This window comes from Poecilia reticulata, chromosome 2, assembly GCF_904066995.2.
Source record: "Poecilia reticulata chromosome 2, P_reticulata-male-v2, whole genome shotgun sequence".
In the NCBI taxonomy this organism is placed as follows: domain Eukaryota; kingdom Metazoa; phylum Chordata; class Actinopteri; order Cyprinodontiformes; family Poeciliidae; genus Poecilia; species Poecilia reticulata.
Genome location: NC_088831.1, coordinates 4,786,052 through 4,802,184, shown reverse-complemented (window position 1 = coordinate 4,802,184; position 16,133 = coordinate 4,786,052). Strand labels below are relative to the sequence as shown.

The 16,133-nt window shown below is 40.9% G+C and overlaps 1 protein-coding gene across 1 annotated transcript; it reads left to right on the top strand.

Moving 5' to 3' along the window:
- The first annotated feature begins 93 nt into the window (after nt 1–93).
- LOC103474040 (uncharacterized) lies at nt 94–10,498 on the top strand. Its single transcript, XM_008424760.3, has 7 exons — nt 94–6,611; nt 7,129–7,167; nt 7,885–8,173; nt 8,890–9,026; nt 9,147–9,384; nt 9,471–9,646; nt 10,216–10,498. Exons 1-7 carry the CDS (start codon nt 6,584–6,586, stop codon nt 10,266–10,268), a joined length of 960 nt encoding a protein of 319 aa, XP_008422982.1. The 5' UTR covers nt 94–6,583; the 3' UTR covers nt 10,269–10,498.
- The last annotated feature ends 5,635 nt before the right edge of the window (nt 10,499–16,133 follow it).

The following is a 16,133-nucleotide window of genomic DNA, read 5'->3' as shown; positions in this document are numbered from 1 at the left end:
TTGAATATTTTTCAGAAGCTGGCCGAATGTTTTTTCACACATGCACATTCGTCACATCGTCTCTTAAGCCACAAAGAAAGAAAGTTTTCTCGCCTTCTCTCGGCTCATTAGCTGCATGATGGTTCCCATCAGCAGCGCTAATTAGCTATTTCTCTCCTGATGCCAAAATGTATTTAGTCTACCTTGTGGGAAGGAAATTGAAGCTCAATCCGCCCAAAGTAATGTTACCCTAATCCCTTTTGTTTTTTTTTTGATTTAAGCATTTCTTTCAACTAGTGCAAGGGAAAAGATCTCCATCATTATGAATCTTGGGATAGGAATGGCACATTCTTAAAAAGTGTTCACACTGCAGTGTCATGAACTTCCACACATCCAGCACGTCGAATGTGACTGCTGAATTACTGTTTCTATCTAGATTCATGTATAGACTTAAATGAAATGATTTTATTTATTTAATTTTTTTTTTTTTACGTTTTCTATCCAGCGAAGTGGCACACATTAAATTGTTTTTTTTGTGAAATTAAAATTTGAGAATTATGTTAAGCTTTACTAGAAGTTGCTTTGGGTTAGTGTGTGGGGGTGGAGGGGAAAAGGTTTAAAGGGAAGAAGGAGACAGGAGTAGAAGAAGAAAGAGAAAAAACAGCATAGAAAGAACACAAGTCATCTGCCACTACACCTGCAAAAAGAGAAAAAAGAAGCCAGGAGTAGGAAGAAGTGACCACTTATTTAATCCACTACACATGAATATGTTTAGGGTAAAAAAAAACACAAAATTTAAAACCGTAAAACTTATTATCTTGTCTACAGATATCATATAAAATACTAGGAACACACATTGAAATTAGTGCTCTGACGTAACAAAAAGTAAAAATGTCCAAGGAGTGAGAATAGTTTTGTCACTTATATCAAATTAGGTGAAGTTTGCAAATAAAAATCTGCTTTTCAAGAAGAAGGAATTAGGCTAGGTACAACATACGATGGTTCCTCTACACCACAGGCATCATGTTGTCTTTCAAAACAAAAATGCCCAGCAGTTTTACTCAAAACGTGCCTGACGACTCCTAAAAAAACAAACATCCGCCATGTTGAAAATGTCATTTTTAGTAGACGACAATGTAATTCAGCTTTCAAATAAAAGAAAACAAACTGAGTTTGAATAAAAAAATACATTTTAAAAAATCCAATTAGCTACACAAACCCTCTTTGTGTGTCCGCATACTGAGCTGTCCTGTGATTCACCTTGTGCCTTCGAAATTATTCACAAGGCAGTTACGCTCAGCTATGCCTCCATTAAGCACCATCTGCAGTCGGCCGGGTTAAAAATGAAGGGGAGGTAGAGAGAGAGAGAGGTGCACGACAGCTGACGGAGAGACGGGGGGAAGAGAGAGCAGGGATATGGTTGAGTAACAGGTGACGGCGAGGGAGAATAGATGAGGGCAGCAGATAAAGCGAGCACTAAAAGCAGCAGATTGGATGGATGTTGAAAGCAGGACTCGCTGTGCATGTATTTTGCATACCATCTGTGTGAGGAATCAGGGGTTTTGCTCCGTGTGTGTGTGCGTGTGTGTGTGTGTGTGTGGCTATAGGAACCAGAGCATCTGCTTGTGTCAGTGCATCGCTGCAGGTTTGAGCCCTTGTTGATTCTCATCCCCAGATGACCTGCTGAAATGGGCTCCCCCCATTCGTCGCCCTCTGCTGCTGTGTTGCCCCAGCAACAGATGAGTCAAGCCAGTTTGTAATTGGGGTCTGCTGTGTTCCCTGCTGCAACAAGAGGTCATGTTAGAAGTCCAGTTCGTAATCACGACGAGCTGCCGAGCACCGACTCCCCAATATACAGTCTGCATTAGTCCTGGACTGATAGAATAGACGTTCCAAAGGGACAGTCCAGCCCTGACTACAACCTACTACATCTTCATAACCTGTGATGTTATCTGGCAGGTTTACTTTTTTTTTTTTTTTTTTTTTTTTACATTTTGAACTTTATAGCAATCTAGTGCAGGGCATGAACAAATGATTTAAGATCTGTAGCAAATCCAGAATGTTACAACAGCCTGCTAGGGCCATTGTAGGTAGAGGGGAAAAACAGGAGGAGTATATTTCCACTCCAAAAAAAAGTATAAGGAATTTTTTTGGCGGGGAAAAAAACAACATTTCTGAGATTTATTGCAAAATTTCTGACTTTTTTTGTTGTCAAAAATATATTTCTTTTTTTTTTTTTTTCGATCTACCACACACCACAGAATACACCTAAAGTCCAGTTTGTTATCAAGGATTCATTGAAGGAGGCTCATCTCTCACTCATTTGGTTATAACACATTTTCCGGTCTAACGTAAGCAAAAAACAGGTACCAGTAAGCATAATATTGAATTTGGAAAGACATTTTGTTAGGTATCATATTTCATCTCTCTGAATCCGTTACAGACGGATATTTTTGAAGAGTAAAATTTCCTCCCATACTTCATTGTTTTTTGGTGTCAGCCCAGTCTCCCATGAGTTTTTTAAAAAGTATTAGTCTGTCTGTATTCAACTGTTGTAGCTTGGCAAAAATTTATATACAAAGTGACCTTGAGACTATCTAGCAGATAGTCTGTCTTTGAGACTATCCTGTAGCCTGTAGGGACTCGAATGTTTTAAACGTTCCCCCCTCCCACATGGTGAAATCCTGCTTCACACCAGTTCTGAAAATTACATCCAGTAAACCTCCTGAACATGACATAAAATAAACACAACTCCAATAGTCTGTCTTCCTAGGACATGTTTTATTACTTTGTGAGAGATTCCAGATTCTCATCTGAGAATGAAATAATTCCGCGTTTCAAACGACTTCAATGTCCTCTGACAGTAAAAACCGTACGAGGCCGTTTTCAAGTAATCCTTCTCGCTTCTCAGACGTTTCTAAATGGATTATCTACTTGGCTGCTTAATACTATTTCATTTTCATTTTGTCACAGGGAGTCCTATCCCCATACATCACTCACACAGGGATTCAATTAGCGTGGCGGTAATTAAAGGGGGGGGAGAGAAGGGGCTTCTTTCTTGCTAAAAACACACAGCCATTTGTTTGACTCCCTGTCAGAACAAAGAAGAGGTATCCATGTGTTGATCATTGTCACCTATTAATGTATGTAATTATACCAAACAACATATACTGCACAGGCTTGAGTGGTTTTTTAAGTTATGTAATCACTACTTTGAATTAGAAAGCAGTACAATGTTTAACACTGATCAGTGTTTAAATTTAGCATCTGTTCAGTTCAGCCTTCTTAACTTCTGGCTGATTAAAATACGATTGTCGGCTTTAATGAAACTTGTTTTTAAAAAGTCGTTCTTAAAAACCTCGTATTCACAAAGTTTGGTCGTAATGTAACAACTGCTCTCAACACTACTCACTGAAGAAGTGTTTAATGGCGTTTAAAGTTACAAAACTTGGAAAAATAGGCAAAAACCGAGTCAATCTGCGTGGGACAAAATACTTCTTCCCACCTTTCCCTAATTGGTTCTTGTCGTCAAAGAGAACCGCCGAACCAGAGGAACATTTTTCATTGAACTCAGTCAAACGCCCTCAAGCGTATGCAGAGATGCATAGTGATGCAAAACAAGCCCTGCGGTGTCCCAACACCAGATAGATGACCAGGTGTCCCGCAGCTGTCCGCCCGTCACCTGCGCCTCAGCAGCCAATCGCACGTCAGCTCTGTTGTCCCAGCAAATCCACAGCCAGCTTCTTTGAAGTGAAATCTAATTATTACTGCTGCACTTCTCTGAACATTTCATGTGTCTGTTCTGTCTCTGGGCGTGACGGAGTGTATTTGTGTGTGTGTGTGTGTGTGTGTGTGTGTGTGTGTGTGTGTGTGTGTGTGTGTGTGTGTGTGTGTGTGTGTGTGTGTGAGCTTGCACCTATCAAATCTCCCTCTGGTGAACATGACAGAAGTGAAGGGGGAGGAAGAAGAAGCCGCTTTCATCTCCTTACCTCCATTTGCTGCCTAAAACCTCAGCCGTGACATGATGAATCTTTGTGCGCGAGGCGTTGGGCGCCGCCGCCGCCGCCGCCGCCTGTCGGAGTTGGAGTTCTGCATTCATCGGGAGCATTTAAAGCAGAAAGTTGTTTTGTGTTCGAAGGGTGCTGGAAGTGGTGGGCTCTCGGCAGGTTTTGTTGAAATTTCTGCAGCGCCATTTTGCGCTCTGACTATTTTAGTTGTAGCATCCTTTTGAAATTGTTACGGAAAGCCCCGCGAGCTTTTCCGCACCCTCATTTTGTCATGCAGCAGTAACAAACTTTAATGTATTTTGTCGGGACTTTAGGTGGTAGACAAATGTAAGGTAGCACAGAGTTGTGGAAATGGAAGAAAAATTATTAATCTGAAAAGCTTGCGGTTCGTTCAAATGTTTTAACGGCTAATAACCGAACAATTGGCCAATTGCAGCGTCGCGCTTTATAAGTTGTCAACACAAGACTTTAAATGAGACTTTTTTGGACTTTGCTGTAACTTTTTCATAAGCGGCTTGTCCTTTCAAGAGAACCCGAGCCCACTGATCTGATTCCAGATCTGATTCTGTGTCGGTCACTGCAGCTGCGTTTCCATTAACCAAACCGTTGCATAAATTGACATTACGAAGATAAATCTGCTCAAGGGAAACACACCGATTCACGTTTTTCAAATAAAAAGCTTTTGCGTTGGGATGAGGTGGTTGGAGGATGATGGCTTCATTAAAAGTTGCGTGTCATTCGAACGTGTTGAATCCATACCTCAGAAATGTTCTCTTTTTTTTTTCTTCAACATTGGCGGATTATCGACAAAGATTTTGAGCACATTCGTTAACGGAAACGCAGCCGGTATCCGTCTTCAAAGCTCCTTCCCGGACCCGTCCAGAGGCAAAAGTTCCCCTAAACGTCTGCCTCCCGGTGACTGATTATCAGGTGCTGCTGGCCTGTTTACCTCGCCGTGCGATTTGTTCTCATTTCTCATAAAGCTATCCTCAGCCAGCACCTGCGTCTCATCGACGAAGACAGATAGAGAGCTGGAAAAAGCTCAGCAGCAGGATATGAAATATGCTAATGAACCGGTGTAATAAAAAGCCATCATTACACATGCAGGAGGAAAGAAAATGGAAAACTTTGTAAGAGGGAGGGAGCGGGAGTGGAGGGGTGGTGCATTTCCGACCTTGATGTGAGACGAGCATCCTTGCTGAAGGGCAGCATTTTGGCTGGAAGAAACTGAGCTCCCATCAAGATAGTCCAGGCCGTGTTAAGACATCAGTCATAATGAAAACAGAGCTGCTGCTTTACGGGCTACTCGCACAGTGCCTGGGTGGCTTTAATAAGGCGTTTAGGCGATGAGTTTCCACAAAACAGGCAGTCTACCAAACAAAAAAAGAAAGAAAAAAAAAACCCTCAGTATGCATCGCACTGCAGGGAAATATGCAAATACAAAACATTCCTATTTATTAATCTGCACCTGCAGCGACAAATACAACATGTTTCATCTCAATAGGCATTTATTTCTTTTTTTCTTTCTTCTGAACAATCTTTATTTGAAAATGCCAGAAACACTAGATGCTGCAATTCGCGTTGTGTTTAGATTGTTGCACAGAGTGATGAGACGGTAGGATCGGCAGATAGAATTTAAATCAAGTAGTTTCTTCTCACTATAGTCCATATGTTTTCTGCTGGGTTGATGTTTGGGTTTTTAGAGCATAGAATCGACCTCCACTGATTTACGTTTGGCATCATTGCTCTACTGGAAAACCCATTTGTGTCCAAATTTCAACTATCTGTACTCAAACTGTGACTTTGTGATCAAAGGAAATTAGCTTCAGTGTTCAGGAACAACACAAGAGCAACCAAAGCATTTCTTGTCATAAACTGTTGAAACACAAGCGTAACTGTCCACAGTGAGTTGCACATTGATTTTTACGCAAATAAAAGCAAAGTAAAAGCCCCTTTCTTAAAACTGACACCTTTTACAATTGCAGACTGTTTAAAAGCCAAGTATTTGACTAGAAGCCAACCACTTTAAATGTAATTCTGCCTGGAAGACAGCTTGAGAGTTGCGCCAGAAGCTCATATCCAATTGCTATAAAAGAGAAGACGAGTTGCAACTTGCAAAGAGATATTTAATGACATTTTTTTTACAGGACTGTGATCAAGGTTTTGTGACAGTGACTTTGAAGATTGTATCAGCTTATGAGTCTGCTCTAAACGAGTCAAACGCTTAGGTCTCGATCTCATTGAGATTCTTTGTTGTGAATTGAAATATGTTCGTGAATTATGGCGTCCCAACTTTTTTCTGATCAGTCCAAGTCGGTCCACATGTCACAAGTGCCAATCGTCGTCATCTGACTCTTCCGACACCGAGATGGAATCTGGTTCCTCGTTTCTCACGACCCCGATGCTTTTTTCACTGAAACGTGTTGCTCCTGCCGTAGAGAGCAATTTGATTTGGAAAGCAGTTCCCAGCAGACGAGATACGGAGGGAGCGATTTACAAGTGATTTACAAGACTAACAACAATCATCGTGCGGTGATAAAACATTTAATCAGGAGTTGAGGTAAGGCCATCCCAGTGGTTGGAGACCTGGAGCCACGATGGCAGCTGCCCGCAAAGCTGCTTGCTGTGAGTAGAATTTATAAATAATCAGCTACGTCGAGTTATATTTTATGGACTTTATTTCCACAAGTTTGATTTAAAAACTGTTAATCGTCTCGGTTGTCAAATAGCATGGCAATGCCATCCTATTTTAAACAAACCCGGCTCATTTATGTAATTGCAGTGACTAAAGTGAGGATGTGTAAAGAATTGCAAAGGCTTCACTGGACCCTTTAAAGCAGACACACGTTGTTAATCACTCTGGTTTAGTACCTGTATAATTTCAGATTAGCCATTTGTTCATTCATCCAGGTCCTTGCAGCTCATTTGTCAGATTTGTATGTATAACTAATTTATTGACATGGATCGATGTTTGCGTTTAAAAAGTGCTAATGACATTAAAAGCTGCCCAATTTTAAATGTAAAGTAACTGAAATGTTTCTGTTTCTGAAGCTTTATCGAGTGAAACTTGATAAAAATGTGTATTAAAAAAAGAAAACAATGAATGAAGCTTTAATTTCATGTTAAAATTTTCCTTTTCAAGGCGTTTCCTTCCTAATGTGGATCCTGGCTGATTTTACAGGTAAGATCCAGTCGATGCTCTCACTGTTCTGTTTCCTTTGTGCAGGCATTGCCTTCAAGACTCGATGCATTAATGTAAAACCATGTTGTCACTGGCAGGTACAGAACCAGGCAAATTAGGGTGTTGTCACAATTTGACAACATCTACAAGAGAGGAGTGTGCAAATAGAAAGTAATGTTAGCCAGGGAGCCAAATAAACAGATGATTTACCATTGACCAACTAAAAATGAGCGTTTGCTCAAGCGTTGCCTGTAATTCTGCCTGTGGTACAGAAGTGGCAAAATATTACTATAGAGCCGGGCAGATCGATACAAAATATCAATAATATCAACACCAGGTCACAGTGATTGTGGGATCGATGCTTTATTTCCTCTTGATTTTACAATTACAATTTAAAAACTGCAGTTGTTCAACTCTGCCTTAAGAAAGATTTTGTTTTGAATTTCTAAGGTTTTAGCAATATAATTTGATGGAAGAATCGGCAAATACACCTGAATGTCAGAAGTTTGATATATCAAGCTTAAATTTTAAAAGTATCAGTATTGGTAAAACTGACCCTGTATATATTTGGTATCAGATAAGCACCAAAATCTCATATTTTGCCCGTCAATATTACAACATAAGTGCTTATACTACACATGAAAGACTAAAGCTACAAATGGATTTTCTATAGCCGTCAAGCTAATTTTAAGGCTTGTCCTGCTCTTGTCTACCCAGCTGAATCCCTGGAGAACGTGGCACCAGAGGGAATAGCATCTCAGTCATCCACTGCTTTCCTTGGTGTTGCCTCAAGGGCAGTCGATGGAAACAGAGACCCAGAGTACAGTCACGAATCCTGCACTCATACAGTGGGGGGACCGAACCCGTGGTGGAGTCTGTTGTTGCCAGTCGTGTACCGGGTCACGACCGTCAGCATCACCAACAGGAACGTGGCGAGCGAGAGGATAAATAATGCCGAGATCCTCATTGGGAATTTCCTAGAGAACAATGGCAACAGCAACCCCAGGTAAACTCGGAGGAGGAAGTGTTTCACCTTTCTTCTGTTATTGTTAAAATCCTGCTTTTAGATGCTGTTTTAATCAGCAGGAGTACGAAGATTTTAAATGTGCACATATCAAAACATCTTAAAGGGGCAGTGTTATGTAGAGTCATCTGTTTTGACCTTTACATAATCCTATAATGTTATTCCCTCATCAAAAACACACCTGGAGTGTTTTTGATAAGATATTGGAGAAATTATTTAATCTCCCATGGCAACCGTTCAGCTGTGCAAAACGCCTGGGTGGACCTAGCTCCACCTTTGAGGCACAGCTCCTCCTCTGAGCTTTTAGTTAATTAGCAAACGTCTTGTAAAACTGTGCATCAGCTGAGCTCATTATACCAGTATTGCTACTTCTCGGTGCAATGCTGGAAAAATGTTGTTAAAGGTTCATAGAGAAGCCATGTTGTGATGACTTCCTGAAGGCAGAGCTTCAGAGAGAACCAGAGTTTCTTAAAAAGACAGAGGCCCAATTTCAAATGCATTCAATTACGATGTAAAGTTTCTTTTAACAAGTCATATTTACATATAAAACTGCCCCTTTAAAGTTTGTTGCTGTATTATTATAAATTTCAAAAAGGTTCAAGGATCTTCATACATCTGCTGTTGCCTCAGATTACAGTGTCGACTCTGTTTTTCAGTGATCTGGATTAAAAATGTAAACCTGTATGTCTCCTTTTCAGATGTGCTGTCATTTCCTCCATCCCCAGTGGGGGAACCAAAACCTTTAACTGCACAGGAATGACGGGTCGGATGTTGACCGTGAAGATCAGCACCTCATTCGGCATTCTGACAATGTGTGAGCTTGAAGTGTATGGAGGTTAGTGAAAGCTGTTTTATATTTAGAATCCACTGTAAAAAAAAAAAATCTACAAACATAGGGAACTATTTCCCGTGAACATTGGCCCAACGTGGATTTATGGAAGCCATATTTTCCCAGAACTGGCTGCTCCCTCGCCGTCCTTCAGCGCAGTGGTGATGGGACGGAGAGTAGCCGTTGTGCAGAAGAAGCTGTGCTGGTCAGACGCCTTGTTGTACTGCAGGGAACACTACTGGGACCTCCTCAGCGTTCGCAGCGAGCAGGAGCAGAGAGGGTTGGAGGAGGTGTTGAGAAACTCAACCTTCCTGACAAACGACCCCTCCGTTTCTTCCAGACATGTGTGGCTGGGACTGCGCAGGTATCTTCCAGAACGCTGAGCCAGTCTAAGGGCTTCAAGAAGTGTAAAAGTGAAATGTTTTAGTGTGTGGGTTGTTTTGCCTGTAGGCGTCTGATGGGGAGCTCGTGGTTTTGGATGTCTGGTGCTTCCATGAGCTACATTTACTGGAAAGAGCAACACACCTGGCAGGTCACAAGTCCCTGCGGTGGCGTGGACGCCGACGACTCGTTCTACTGGAGAAATTTTCCGTGTGGAGATCACCTCTATTTCGTCTGCCTGAAAGGTAAACCAACAAAGAGTCCACATTTAGAAAGAAGATTTTATTTGATTTGATTTGATTTAAGATTTCCGGGGGTAAAATGTGAAAAATGCAAACTGTCATGTGGTGAGAATAGAAGTAGATTTGAACCATACAAATCTACAGGATTACCAAAACCAAAGCAAAATAAATTGGTCTCTTAGTTCTGTAAGTCTGGCTATCATCATAACAAAAAACAAACTATGAAAAAATTTGAACATAAGTTTGTGTATTTACTTATGTCACTGCTGAGACTTTGACTCAGACTTTGACTTAAGCATCCAGGATTGAAAGGAAGACTGGTGGAAGCTTGAATTCTCACAACCTGGTGCACCTCATTGATCAGTTCACTGTCGACTGTCACACACATACAGCTCTTAATTAATCTCACACCAGTAACGGAATATTAATCATTAGCTTCAAGTCATAAATACGGAGCTGAAGTCGTTTTCTTATGACAAGTATTAGCACTTTCTGCCAAACCTGATTGATTGAAGAGTCACACCAGCCTGTAAATCTGATTTTTTTCCCCCTCGACCCTTCTGTGTCCACAGAATTTGAGGAAAACGGGAGCCGTGTGGAATTCTACAGTTTCACCGGACAGTAAACGTTCCCGGGAAGACAAACTCTGGTTTCACTCACTTCGCTCAGTAGCGTGTGGTCTTTTCAGGACTTAGAAGTTTTGAAATTATACCACAAAACACAGTAAATTGGTGTGCTTTGCTCTTTTTAGGTGTGAGAAGTGGTAGACAAACTTCAAACTGTTGAGTTGCAAACTTCTAACAAAGTACTACATTGTCTCTGTCTGATATTAAAATAAATAATTCCTACAATCTACATATTTTTTGTGTAAAAAAGTTTGTTACTGGCAACTCAAATTGTGAAAGTCCTCAATAACTTTTTCCTGGCACTTCTAAAAGTATAAATTCAAAATGTTGGTATGAGTTAATATTTGATACAGATGAAACTAGATGTTTTCATCCACTTTATGAAAACAAACTGACTTTCTTTCTCTTTTTCTGACATTAAGAACCATTTGTTCCCAAGTCAGTGGCTCAGTGCCTCCAAATCCGAGGCCATGGTCTTGAGCCAGAAAAGGGTAGAGTGCCTTCTCTGGGTCAGGGGGTTGTCCTGCCTCAAGTGGAGGAGTTTAAGTATCTGGGGATCTTGTTCACAAATGAGGGAAGAAGGGAGCGGGAGATCGACAGGCGGATTGGGGCAGCGTCTGCCGTAAAGCGGGCGTTGTACCAGTCCGTTGTGGTGAAGAGAGAGCTGAGCCAAAAAGCGAAGCTCTCGATTTACCGGTCGATCTACGTTCCCACCCTCATCTACGGTCATGAGCTTTGGGTCATGACCGAAAGAACGAGATCACGGGTACAAGCGGCCGAAATGGGTTTCTTCCGCAGGGTGGCTGGGCTCTCCCTTAGAGATAGGGTGAGAAGCTCGGTCATCCAGGAGGGACTCAGAGTAGAGCCGCTGCTCCTCCACGTCGAGAGGAGCCAGTTGAGGTGGCTCGGGCATCTGGTAAGGATGCCTCCTGGATGCCTCCCTGGTGAGGTGTTCCGGGCACGTCCCACCGGGAGGAGGCCTCGGGGCAGACCCAGGACACGCTGGAGGGACTATGTCTCTCGGCTGGCCTGGGAACGCCTTGGGATTCCCCTGGAGGAGCTGGAAGAAGTGGCTGGGGGGAGGGAAGTCTGGGCCTCCCTTCTGAAGCTGCTGCGCCCGCGACCCGACCCCGGATAAGCGGAAGAAAATGGAAAAATGGATGGATGTTCCCAAGTTGTGGTTTATATTTTGGAATGTTGCTTTTGAGATTTCACATATTGTTCTCTCCTCATGATGCCGTCTGGTGAAGTGCACCAGTCCCTCTTGAAGGAAAAAAAGGTCGAATGTATTTGCAAACTGTGATCTGGCTTATATTGTGCTTTTGAACAAATGGTTTCTTCCTCCATGAGTGGCCTTTCAGCCCATTGTCACTGTTGAAAAAGACTCTTACCAGGTTCAAAGTGGGGTCTTGTCCGGGGATTCGTTCACTTGATCTCCACCCTGGAAAAGTCACCAGTCCATCACAGTGCAAGGAAATGTTTTTATTCCTGTCTGTAAAATATTCTATTTTTATGATTTCACATATCCAGTTATTTCAACTCATTGTAATAAGTAATGTTGAATGATAGCATTAGAAATAGAGCTATGAGTTAATGATGTTGAAAATGAGATTTTAAAGTTTTGGGTATTGCAAAATGATGTGCGTACCAAGCTAATGAAGTATGGCAAGCTGATATTCAAACCGTAGCTTTTAAATTTCATCAATTTAAAGAGAGAGAGGAAAAAATACCAGTAATGAAAAAGAGCAGACCAAAGAAAATATCTGCACTTAGTAAAAAGAGTAAATTATAAAAGGACAGACATTTATTTGAATGCATATTTTAAAGAGGAACCTTAAGAAGTACTGTTAGACGGATTTATTTTTTGTGGAATAAAAACAACTTTGAATTTAAGGAATCTTGCAGAATACACAAAGAAGTGGGATTAATGAACGATTGTGTCCTTCTGAAAGACGAGGTATGTAGGTTTTCAATGGCCAAATTTCTTTTATGACTTAGGTCTAGAACTGGATGAGGCTGAAAGTGAATAGTTTAACTTTCTTTTAAAAACAGCCTCACCTTCCATTCAAGGCTAAAAAACACGCCAGTCCAGGCTTCTTATTTTGTGAACCAGACTTCTTGACTGCCTCGTTTTCTGAGGGTCATGCATGCATCCTTTCAGTAGCTAAATCAGGTCCAACATAAACCTCAACACCTTTACTCAGTCACGTTTTACTGTCACGTCTGCTAAAAGTTTTTTTTTATGATCCTGTGACGAAATTTGTACACATTATTATTCATTAGTCCTCAGAGAACCTGTTATCGACAACAGTCCTGCTGTTTCACCTTATGCAAACGGAGCCCACTGATCACTTTTACAGCCTGACAGGTACAGAACATTCTACATTCAAATTGCTACGTGAAGATCTTATAACTTTCTCGGGTCTCCAAGCAACCAGCCGAGGTCAGGCGCAATTTGGAGGTGTGGGTTCTTCCTTTTCAGCCGCGATCCCAACCTCAACAACCTGTACTTGTGTGCAAACGCCTGAAAACTTTGCCAGAAAGTTTGGTGTGGTGTGGTGGTCCTGTATAAGACAGTTTCAGGTAATCCGTTGTTTTGAATATTTAAAATGGTCTGTCCAAAAAAAGCAAGATATTTACTGGACTCTATAAAAAAGCATGGAGATGCCTAATCTTTTAAATGGTCTTGCTTATCAAAGACTAAGTCCATTTTCCTGCAGCCATTATGCAGCTGAGTCTCATGTTTCACAGGCTGCCACACAGGACTTCCCAGGGATGCGTGCTTCTCTCTGTAAGGAGAAGAACAGGTGAGAGAATGTGCCGTGTCTCGCGCCCATGTTTCAATTCGGAAGTGTTGGCTGAATGAAGCATGGTGGCGTTGAATTTGTCTTCGTGAAGAAAGAATCACACTGGAGTTTGATACAAAAAGCAAGCACACCTCAGTCCCTGCAAGACGTCCTTGAAGAACAAAGAAGCGATGAAGATGTCCTCTTAACATTTCTAGCAAAAACAATTGCAAACAATTCCAATTTCCTATTAGAGACAGCACAACAGAAACGTACTGTTGGAAAGGGCCTGACAAATAAGAGTACTGAGAGGGAAGTGGTAGGCACATGTCGAGAAATGTGATTGTTTCCTCTGCGCACTCATGACACAGCCAGTGATCAAGCAGGGAGGCCAAGAAAGCCGTAGTGCTGAGGTTCAAGGAGACAGAGCTATTCAAATGTTTATCTGACCGGAAAGAAGGAAAAGGAGAGACTGATGGATGGGAAAAGATGGCCTTGTTTACTTCCCATCACTGGAATATTAAGGGATGATGAAGGGAGGCAGGGGAGCAGAACAAGGAGGAGAATAAGAAGGCAGCTGACAGGAATAAAAGAGATGGAGTGGAAACAAGGTAGAGTCACTAAAAAGGAAGAAGGCCAATGTCTGGCAACTTATTAAACTTTTTCTTAATGTAGGTTTTTGTTTACATTAAATATAAAAAATGCAATCTATTTTATTGAGATTATAAACAAACACGATATAAAAGTGGCACTTTAGATTCTCCACCGCGTTTCCAAATGTCTTGAGTCTAAAATAATAAGGAATAGAGCTACATGTTTATACATATATGTACATATAGATTAAAAATAGCAGATTTTGATTTTATGACACTGATAATCAGTGGTGGGAAGTAACGAAGTACAAGTACGTCGTTACTGTACTTAAGTACAATTTTCGTGTGTCTGTACTTTACTTAAGTAGATTTAATAATGGATACTTTCTACTTTTACTCCACTACATTTTACAGTAAGTATCTGTACTTTCTACTTCACTACATTTCTACAAAACTGTCGCGTTACTCGTTACATCCAAGTCGCGTTGTGTTTTTTTTTTATTAAAATGTGAAGTTCAGGGATTTAAGGTGGCGCCGTAAAATCCGAGCAATAACGTGACTTAGTGTCTGTTGTCACCCATCGGCTCCACCTTTAATCGCACGCGGAGCTCCAAGACATGCGCAGTGGTTTCCTCTGAGCGATCAGTAATATAATAGTACGGAAGCGCTACATAAATAATAAGATATGGCGACATGTAAAATCAGCAGCGCTTCGCTTTCACAGACGGTGGGGACTTTGTCCAATTTTTAACGTCACTTGGAAGGAAAGCTTAAAGAAAGGTAAGCTCCGTGGACGTGATGCTAGCAAAGCTAGCTGTATTGACTGAGACACATGTTGCATCTGCGATGACTGACATGTCGCAGATATGGGACAACGCTGTGACCAAAGTGCAATATTGTAATATGACATTCATGGACGATCCGATTCTTCTGGACGGATCTTGACTAAGTCCTATAGTACTGAAGCCTCAGTGAGAGCCGTTCTTTGTTCTTGTAATGCTCTGCGTACACTGCAGTAGCTATTTTATTTCATTAAAATATTTTTATATTTAATTGGTGAATAAATAAAACAAGAACAAGAACGCAGAGCATGCTCATTGCTCTTTGTTTTTGTCACCTGTCATGGTGGCAGACGTTGCAGCAGGAGGGAGGATGAGAACAGTCACGGTGCTCCTCCTGCTTGGTTACTTCTTGCTTATTGGGCCTTGGACAGTGTTCATAGGTTGTTAATTGCTATGTTTAATGGTGCAGACAATTATTATTTCTGACATTGGCAATATGGGCAACCGCACAGGGCGTTATTTCTTTAGGGATGGCAGGAGACCTCTGTGGATTGTGGCACAGAGATGAAAGCAAAACAGAATGAAGAAGAGTTTGAATTGATACTTGTTAAATTTATTTCAATACTTATTTCTAAGTATTTAATATCTAGGTGTTTTTATGGGAAAGTGAATCTTTCAGATCAATTTGAGAAGCAGTTTTGATAGGTGCACTTAATTTTATTGTCATGTAGCACGGGGTGCTGGTTTTGATTTGGTCTTGGGTTCAGTGGTCTAGACTACAACTCTGCTACGAGGCTCCTTGGTTCCATGTCCTCCTCTGCCAGTTGGATTTCTTTCAAAATAAATGTGTGGCAAAGAAAGTGAAGTTCATGTTATGTTAGGACAGGAGACGAGATGTTTCCATCCCTGAAATTATGATGCATAGAATCACATATCTAAGTCTAAACTATGTTACAGAATAAACACAATAAAAACATGCTTTATCTGTGGCATATGATCATATGATCGGTACACTTAATGATATTAGTGATTAGGCAATGCATTAGCAAGTACTTTTACTTTTAATACTTAAGTATTTTTAAAAAACAGTACTTTTTTACTTTTACTTAAGTAAAATGTTAATGTGGTACTTTGACTTTTACTTGAGTACATTTTTGTCTGTGTATTTGTACTTTTACTTAAGTACATTTTTTGAGTACTTTCTCCACTACTGCTGATAATCTATAAATACTTTTTTTTTTCATTCATTCACTTGTGTTAAATACAGAAAATGCCAATTACAAATCTACAAATACATTTTCACCATTGTTTGGCGCCCCCTCTGGAGCGGCGCCCCAATGCGCCACTGAATGACAGAAAGCCGGTGGAATACTTTTTTCTTTTTCATTACTTTGGAGACTTTTGTAGACAGCTAGCTGTGCTGTACTTCATTTGTTGCTATTGCAGTAAGGGGTTGACTAAAAATCCACACCAGACTTCAGATGTTTGATTTCCTTCCACTTTATAATAGCAGTCTAATATTTGTTGTGATATCAAACCAAATCCCAACAGATTACACTGACGTCTGTGGTCGTCAGATGTTTTTAAATTAGCTTCTCACCCTTAATTTGCATACACGTGGAATTCCAGAAAATAGAATATAAATCACATGGAAATATTATTGGAAGAGGACTGATATGTTTACTAAAGCCAACTGATCGGTT